Source organism: Schistocerca piceifrons, chromosome 3 (assembly GCF_021461385.2).
Source record: "Schistocerca piceifrons isolate TAMUIC-IGC-003096 chromosome 3, iqSchPice1.1, whole genome shotgun sequence".
NCBI classification, from domain to species: domain Eukaryota; kingdom Metazoa; phylum Arthropoda; class Insecta; order Orthoptera; family Acrididae; genus Schistocerca; species Schistocerca piceifrons.
In genome coordinates this window covers 488,464,813-488,474,090 of record NC_060140.1, presented here as the reverse complement: position 1 = coordinate 488,474,090, position 9,278 = coordinate 488,464,813, and the positions used below count along the sequence as shown (strand labels likewise).

Genomic DNA, 9,278 nt, shown 5'->3' with positions numbered 1-9,278 from the left:
CATGGCATAAATCATAGTTCATTTAGAGGAATGTCTCACGTTTCATTACACATGAGATGGAAGTCCTCTGATGACCTACAGGTTTACCGTTAACGATCGCAAGTAGGCAGTGCTTTAAATCGCATACACAACACGTCTGAATGTCACGTCTGTAGAAAAAAATAAAAGGCGGATGGTGCTTCCCTAGGACTGAGGAGCATCGTGACATATAGCTGGTGTGAGTGTAGGCATCCCATAATTTTTTTGGGTGCTGTACAGATATAAAAGAAAACTGCATTAATCGTGTAAAATGTGTATACAGGGTGTTACAAAAAGGTATGGCTAAACTTTCAGGAAACATCCCTCACACACAAAGAAAGAGAATATGTTATGTGGACATGTGTCCGGAAACGCTTACTTTCCATGTTAGAGCTCATTTTATTACTTCTCTTCAAATCACATTAATCATGGAATGGAAACACACAGCAACAGAACGTACCAGCGTGACTTCAAACACTTTGTTACAGGAAATGTTCAAAATGTCCTCCGTTAGCGAGGATACATGCATCCACCCTCCGTCGCATGGAATCCCTGATGCGCTGATGCAGCCCTGGAGAATGGCGTATTGTATCACAGCCGCCCACAATACGAGCATGAAGAGTCTCTACAATTGGTACCAGGGTTGCGTACACAAGAGCTTTCAAATGCCCCCATAAATGAAAGTCAAGAGGGTTGAGGTCAGGAGAGCATGGAGGCCACGGAATTGGTCCATCTCTACCAATCCATCGGTCACCGAATCTGTTGTTGAGAAGCGTACGACCACTTCGACTGAAATGTGCAGGAGCTCCATCGTGCATGAACCACATGTTGTGTCGTACTTGTAAAGGCACATGTTCCAGCAGCACAGGTAGAGTATCCCGTATGAAATCATGATAACGTGCTCCATTGAGCGTACATACTGACTAAACTAAAATGATCTCTAACATGGAAATTAAGCGTTTCCCGACACATGTCCACATAACATCTTTTCTTTATTTGTGTGTGAGGAATGTTTCCTGAAAGTTTGGCCGTACCTTTTTGTAACACCCTGTACATTGCATTGTAAAGTTACTGTGGCTTATGTTGTGGCGTGACTGGAGAGGATGACTGTGTATCCTATCATGAGGGACGTATAGATTCAGCACATCGATAACTGTGAGCGTATGAGACAGATTTTTTACATGGAAATTTATGTGCGCTATAGATACTGAGATCCGATCTAGAAGCACAGCCGTCAAGAGGAGACATTACCTGTACATTGATCGGTGTCAGACTGTAGCAGCAATCGTAATATTTAATTGTGGTTACAGTGGTAAATATGTTCCTGGTTTCCCATATTCTTGTGAGTCTCGTATGTAGTTGATGATCTGTGGACAACTTTGCAGGTTTAACTGTCAACGCAATTTAGCGATCTGTGCAAAATAATTTTACCACTGAAAGTCCCGTCTACAGAAAGAAAGAAAAGGTGGATGGCGCTTCGATACCGACAGCATCAGTAATTCGGCAGGTAAATTCGATAAGAGCCAATCATAATGCTCGATTCATTCACATCCTTTGTGCTGGGATATAGGAGCCTCTACATAGCGATGGGAACGTTTGTGTGTGTTGAAAACAGGAAGGTTCAAATGGTTCAAATGGCTCTGGGCACTATGGGACTTAACATATGAGGTCATCAGTCCCCTAGAACTTAGAACTACCTAAACCTAACTAACCTAAGGACATCACACACAGCCATGCCCAAGGCAGGATTCGAACCTGCGGACATAGTGGTCGTGTGGTTCCAGACTGAAGTGCCTAGAACCGCATGGCCACAGTGGCCGGCGAAAGCAGGAAGAGTAACACCTGATGGACTGGGGTATCACATTAGGACCGCTGGGAAGAGTGCATTTGATGTTATTCTGCGCTATTTACAGTTAAGCACGGTTAGATGCGTCTGTCATGTCACGCTTGGAACAATGTGCCCTGTGCTACTCTGTCATCAACGGTAAAAACACTTGGTGCCCGGAGGTGTCTCGCATTTGGGAGCTGCGTGAGCATGACTTGGAGTTCTGTGATGTCAGTGTAACACTGACTGTATACTTGAAAATAGAGGCAACTTTCACCTGTGTCCAGCGGTTGCTCATGGCTGTGATGGCGCGCATGTCCCTCAAGTGTCTGCACTCCCACTCAGTCGCGTCAGCAACCATGCCTAGGTGAACATGTATTTTGAAAGGAATTTCTCAGGTATCAGGTATGAAAGGGGTGTCGCTGCCTCATGCATGTGGGCATCTGTGCATGATTTGACAGCTGACGGCCACATCACTTCGCAGGGCTGCAGGTAGCCTCCTGTGGAAAGGAAATGACTATGTCCAGTCGTAAGGAAGGTATGGATTTGAGGTGGATTACTATGATGGCGAGGGGAGGTGTATGTCAAGTCATAATAATGGTACAGATATTTCTATTTCCAGAGCCATAGCCGTCAACAGGGTGTATTTCTGATACTTCGCTCATCGTCGAATGTCATTCAACTGAAACCGCGATCCTAACACTTAATTGTAAGTATAGTGATCAAATATATATGTGACCGATTTCGTAGGATGATTCTGTCTATGCATGGCCTGTGGTGGGAATGATTCACATTTCCCGCTAACAGCAGGGTCGTCCAAATGGAGAGGGCTGTTGCAATGCAGGAATGTAGTTGACTTAAACGTGTAGTCCTCTAGATGGCCAAATAGCGAACTAATACTTAGTATGTGTTGGACAGCTTATGTGATCAAGTGGAAATTTGATAAGATTCATTATGGATGTTTGTTTGTGCTGGGCCATTATTCCCTCCCATGTAAATTGTTCTGTTGACTGTTTTTTCGCATTTGACTTCTTTATTTAGTTGAGAGAAGATCGAGTGTGGTGTGTGGATCTAGCAGGTGGAAGACACGTGTGCCGATTCTCTAGATACGAGAAACACCTTATTTGACTTTGTAAATTAATAGGGATGATTCGGAATCTGTTATGTCTTCAACATTGATATTTGCGAGTGGAAGTATCAGATTGCTGTCTTTTCTTTTTTCGAGTTTTCACGTAAAGGTCTTTGCAGACAGAATAAGTTTCTAGTTACTTTATGGTTTACAGCACGCTACACCTAGCTACAGTTCAGGGTTTCTAGAGAAATAATTTCCAGTCTCAGGGTGTATATGCGGACAACAAAAAGAAAGTTCCCGGATTTTTCCCGGATTCCCCGTTAAAAATACATTTTCTCCTGGGTGAAAACACACTTTTTCCGTGTTAAGTGACAGTATATTTTCCTCAGAACAGTAAAACTTAAGAATCATCTGAATGGTGAAGGTTTTATACACGAGTGAGTATTTCCCGGCCCTTTAGAAAACCACACTCAGTATTAAAAAATTAAAAACAAACTGTTGGAAAGATATTTGGTGTGCAGCAACATGTATGCTGCATATTTTCGTATTACGAAAGTATAAATTTGAATTCCACCGAACACCGTATGTTACTTTCCAAAGCATTGAAATCGAGACTGCGATGCGCTTTTTGTAAGTCAGTCATAGCTCACGTCACGTGATCTCCCCAACTGATGACAGCAGATATTCCGAGCATTGGACATGTGATGTAGTCAGGCAATAGCAACATCACTGTTAAGTAGTGCGAACTCTCAAATAGGAAATGTTAATGGTTTAAATTAATATGCATAGTGTTTCTACAAGAGAAGAAGAGCTTCACAGATAATATTAGTCTCAAAGCTGCAAGAGAAGGTAAACTTTAACATATAATGTTGATCTTTTTTTCACGTCTTACACTTTAAGATACTTCACACAAATGTGCCAGTAAAATTTTTAACAACGACATAAATGTCAGATCTTCTGGGCTCGGAATTCTTCTACATCGTCGTCCTCAAAGTGTTGATTTTTAAATGAGAGTCAAACGCTCTGTGATTTAAGAAATTCATCGTACATTCTCGTACATAGTTTGCATTGCGTAAATTTACTTTGAAAATAACGCTTTTCAAACAACCATTCGCAATATCTTCCCGCGACGTGTTAGAAATTGGTTCGTTTCAGCAGTTGCCAGTCACCGCGCCTACGCAGCTGCGATGACGCAGGAGGCCCGTATGTTCCCGCTGAACACTACGGGACTCAACTTCTGTGGTCATCAGTCCCCTAGAACTTAGAACTACTTAAACCTAACTAACCTAAGGACATCACACACATCCATGCCCGAGGCAGAATTCGAACCTGCGAGCATAGCGGTCGCGCGGTTCCAGACTGCAGCGCCTGGAACCCCTCGGCCACTTCGGCCGGCCACGTGTAAAACATTAAAAGATCTTACATTATGTCATAAAAGAAACAAGACATTAGAGGATACTCCAAGAGTATCGGAATTTCGTGAACCATACTAAAATGCACAATTCGGCTTAAAGTGCACATTCGTATGTCCAGATTCAGACGTAAATTTTCTTGGGGTACCGGTACCGTATTACTCCGTCTGCAGTTGCTAGTCACCCATCTGGCGCCTCCCCGGGTGATGGATATGGGAACGCTCACCAGATACGGTGGGTACTGGGGAAATAAAGTACCCAGGGTGGACCAAAACTGGCAAGCCTCCGCCCCTCTAACAAGGAAAGGCGGTTGGCGGCAGGAAGGGCATCCGGCTGTAAAAACATTGCCAAATGGATGCTTCTAGATAAATGTTCCGGGCTAATAGCCTCCCATTCGGATCTCTGGGGGAGGCGTTTTGCAAAGCATCCAAAGGTATTCAAGATCAGAGTGGGAACTCTAACCGTGGGAACGATGACGGGAAAGGGAAGAGAGATAGTAGACATGATGCAGAGGAGGAAGATAAAGGCTTTGTGTGTGCAAGAAACAAGGTAGAAGGGCAATAAGGCAAAGATCTTAGCTGAAGGCTATAAGCTACTTTATAGTAGTGCGAGCCCGGAAGTAAGAAATGGAGTTGGAGTTATTTTGCACAGAGAGCTTCAAGAAGAGGTATGTGAAGGCAGCAGAGTAAATTATAGGATCATGTATGTTAAGATGATGTTTGGCGGAGAAATGGTAACAGTGCTGACAGCCTATGCACCCCAAGCGGGATGTTTGGAGGACGAGAAGGAAAAATTTTGGAGAGATTTGGATGGAGTAATGGTCGGAATACCAGAGAATGAAAGACAGATAGTTGGAGGGGATCTAAATGGTCATGTTGGCGGAAGGAAAGGTGGGGAAGAGAGGTGGCATGGAGGATGGGGGTATGGCGATAGAAATGAGAAAGGAAAAAAGATAATGGAGTTTGCAATGGCTTTTGATCTAGTGATTACCAATGCCTACTTCCAAAGAAAAAGAGAAAAACTAATAACATACAGGAGTGACGAAAATAAAAGCCAAATTGATTACATATTATGTAGAAGGAAAAATGGTGGGGAGGTGCGAAATACTAAGGTCATATACGGTGAAGGAATAGCAACACAACATAACTAGATTGTAGCGGATTGTGAGATGAAAGTGTGTAAAAGACAGAGGCACATAAATCAATGTGAAAGGAAAATTAAGTGGTGGAGATTAAAGTATAAAAATTTGAGAGAGGAGTTTAGTGAAAAAGTACTGGAAAAGGTAAAATTGGCAGAGAGTGTGCAGGAGTGTTGGAACATAAATAGTGCTGTTATAAGAAAGACCAGGGAGGAAGTGTTTGGGTTAACATCTGGAAGAGGGGTGCCAAAAGAGAAGGAAGCATGGTGGTGAAATGAAGAGGCGCAGAAGGTTGTAAAGGGAAAAAAAGACGCTAAGAGGAAGTGGGATATGTCCGAAAGTGCTGAGGATCGGAAGCATACAAAAGTGCAAAGAAGGAGGCCAAACGAGCCGTGGCTAAAGCTAAAGGTGAATCAGTAAGGGAGGCATACGAACAACTATAGAAAAATCAGGATATGAGACAACTGATATGGATAGGCAAATCAAGAGATAAAGCTTCTAAGGACCTAACAGCAATAAAACAAATGAAAGATGAAACAGGAATAATTCTGCATGACCATGGAAAAATAATCCAAAGGTGGTTGAAACATTTTGAGAAATTGCTGAATGAAGAAAATGTAAGAGTGAAAACTGAGGGAGGAGGGGCAAACAAAGGATTAACGATGGATATAAGTAGAGATGAAGTCGAACAGACAGTTGAAAAGATGAAAAATGGGAAGGCAGTTGGCCCTGGCCAGATCCCCGTTGAGGTATGGAAGTGTCTCGGTAAAAAGGGAATTGAGCTCCTTTGGGATTTAATGAAGAAGATTTGGCGACAGGAGGAGATGCCAGATGAGTGGAGAACTAGTGTACTGATCCCAATATTTAAGGGATAAGGTGATGTGCAGGACTGCAGTAACTATAGAGGTATTAAACTGATGGCACACTGAATGAAAATTTGGGGAAGAGTTATAGAAGCAAGATTACGCAAGGAGACTGTGGCGTGTGAAGAAGTTTGGGTTCATGCCTGGAAGAGGAACAACTGATGCAATACATGCTTTAAGGCGGATAGTGGAGAGACTTGGGGAGCTGCAAGCCGATTTACATATGGCTTTCATTGATTTGGAGAAAGCATATGACAGAGTCCCAAGAGACTAAATATGGAGAAGCATGAGAGAGCAGTGCGTGCCAGAGAAGTATGTGAGGGTAGTGAAGGAAATGTACAGAGGAGCAATGACAGGTGAGAAGTAGTGTGGGCATTAGAAAGGAGTTCCCAGTAAAAGTAGGGTTACATCAAGGGTCTGCACTTAGTCCCCACCTCTTTGACCTGATTATGGATGTGCTGGTGAAAGATGTGAAGAAGGAATCGCTGTGGAATATGATGTTTGCAGATGATGTGGTTCTTTGTGAGCAGAGTATTGACAGACTTGAGGAAAAGCTGGAGGATTGGAGGAAGGCACTAAAAGAAAGAGGGATGAAAATTAACAGGACAAAGTCAGAATATTTAGCACTGAAAGATGTGCAGATGAGGTCTTGCATGTTCCAGGATGATGAGCTGAAATCGGTCTGCAAATTTAAATACCTGGGGTCATACATACAGTGGGACGGAGGACTGGAAAGCGAGAGACAACACCGAATAAATTGCGGTTGGAACAACTGGAGCAAAATGAGTGGAGTGTTGTATGACGCCAGCCGGGGTGGCTGAGCGGTTCTAGGCGCTACAGTCCGGAACTGCGCCACCGCTACGCTAGCAGGTTCGAATCCTGCCTCAGGCATGGATGTGTGTGATGTCCTTAGGTTAATTAGGTTTAAGTAGTTCTAAGTTCTAGGGGACTGATGACCTCGGATGTTAAGTCCCACAGTGCTCAGAGCCATTTGAACCATTTGTTGTGTGACAAGAAGGTCAGCACTGGGTTGAAAGGGAAAGTGTGCAAGTAGGTGGTAAGGCCTGCTATGATGTATGGGGCAGAGACATGGGCAATCACAGTAGCCCAGGAAAGGAAGATGGAAGTGGCGGAAATGAGGATGCTGAGGTGGATGTGTGGGGTAACAAGGAAGGACAGAGTCAGAAATGAATTTGTTAGAGGAGCTTATAAAGGCACATTTGCATGCCGAGCGTGAGTTCCCTCGGAAACGCGAGATATTAATTAAATAAATAATCAGTGACAAATAAATAAAGCCTATGGCACACAACTGCAGCGCTGTGTCGCTGATAAAACAAAAGCACAATTACGTTACTCGTATGTTTGATTAAGAAAAGAGAGCTCTGGTTGAAGTGGTGCGAGAAGCACGTATTTTAGTTTATTGTCTGGCACACCGCCATATTTCATGTTATAGAAAATTACTGCGAGTTGCAACCACACTAGGCACTCGATTCTGTAAAGAATTTATATTTATAAAAGTAAGTAGGATTATGAACTGTAGGCTTATTCATTGAATATATTTGATTTAACTAACTGTGTAATTTTTTTGTTTAGTAGACAATCACCTCTGTACGACGTTTTGGCATGGCTGGCAAATTATTGTAATATTGAGATTTAGATTATGAGTCCGCACCTACCGCAGCAGTCTTTGGAAACGATTTAATTACGAAGTCCGATTATTTCAGTTTTATTTCACGGTCAACTACGAGTAACATTGCCTTTACGAAAAAGCCATTGTCAAGCGTCTGATACCGAATAATTAAAACCTGACGACTCATAGGAGAGACAATCATACAGATAAAATAATTAATATTTTATTTTATTTTATTAATTTTATATTGGCGACCGTGACAGGACTTGTTATTTTGTCATTTGTTACATTGTTCTCTTTGTTTCATGTGAAAAATCAACTTTCTGGACCTGGACTTGACTATATGAGAAATAACAAAAATCAGAAGATATTTGCCAATTATAAAATTTTGCGGGAAGACGCAAAGAAGCTTCCAGCAAAATAAGGTAAGACGCAGCATCTTTGCATTAGCAGGCTTGACCAGACGTATAATTCAGTGTATTAGCTTTTCAGTAAAATTCTGTAGTGTTTCTTTTCCGCATAACAGTTTCAGTGATAAATTTCATTCTCAGTACTTTTCCCTAAACAATAACGTATGCAACAATACCAATACACGAGTGTACAATATGGCCGACTTCTGTACGATATCATGTAACATGGCCAGCAGCCATTACCAATAATCTCAAATTCAGTTTATATTTTTAAATTAACAGACAGCCATTGTTGCTACGACCGATTTATGCTCAACTGCATTTTATTTTAAAATCAGTGTCAAATATTTTCTTGAAACATATATCACGTGTGGCATGGTAATAACTAGAAAACAATACGCAAAAATGGAACAGCAAAGACGTACTATTCAGACGCAATCCGACTCGGACGAGAGACAAATGTTAGAAAATGACTTTACGACAGCAACCGGTAGTGACGATTCATCAAACATTGACGCAAGTGTTGACGAAAATTTTGACAATAGGCCTTCCACCACAAAAATTTCAAAGTCTCAATCAGAGCCCATGTTAATGCATGACGTCACGTCTAATGACGCGGCGGGGGCAGAGACCTTGCAAACGGTAAACATTGCCGACATGTTACAAATGCTAATGAAACAAAACGCCGAAAACATGGCAACCTTAAAGACACAAAATGAACAGTTAAAGACACAAAATGACGGAATCAAATCTGATCTCATAGCACTCAAGACAGCTAATGACACTTTATGTAAGCGTGTGGAACTTATAGACGCCACACTGACCAAACAGATGACTGAACTCAGTACTAAATTTTCCCAGCTTAATACGAGACAAGAAAAGACTACAACTGACGTAGCACTTTTACAGA

At 42.2% G+C, this 9,278-nt stretch overlaps 2 protein-coding genes across 2 annotated transcripts; both read left to right on the top strand.

The window, feature by feature from the left end:
- The first annotated feature begins 5,027 nt into the window (after positions 1-5,027).
- Positions 5,028-5,477, top strand: LOC124788760 (craniofacial development protein 2-like). Its single transcript, XM_047256043.1, has one exon. It carries the CDS (start codon positions 5,028-5,030, stop codon positions 5,475-5,477), a length of 450 nt encoding a protein of 149 aa, XP_047111999.1.
- A 443-nt stretch (positions 5,478-5,920) lies between these two features.
- On the top strand, positions 5,921-6,340 carry LOC124788759. The gene has a single exon (XM_047256042.1). The coding sequence runs from the start codon at positions 5,921-5,923 to the stop codon at positions 6,338-6,340; it is 420 nt and encodes a 139-aa protein (XP_047111998.1).
- The last annotated feature ends 2,938 nt before the right edge of the window (positions 6,341-9,278 follow it).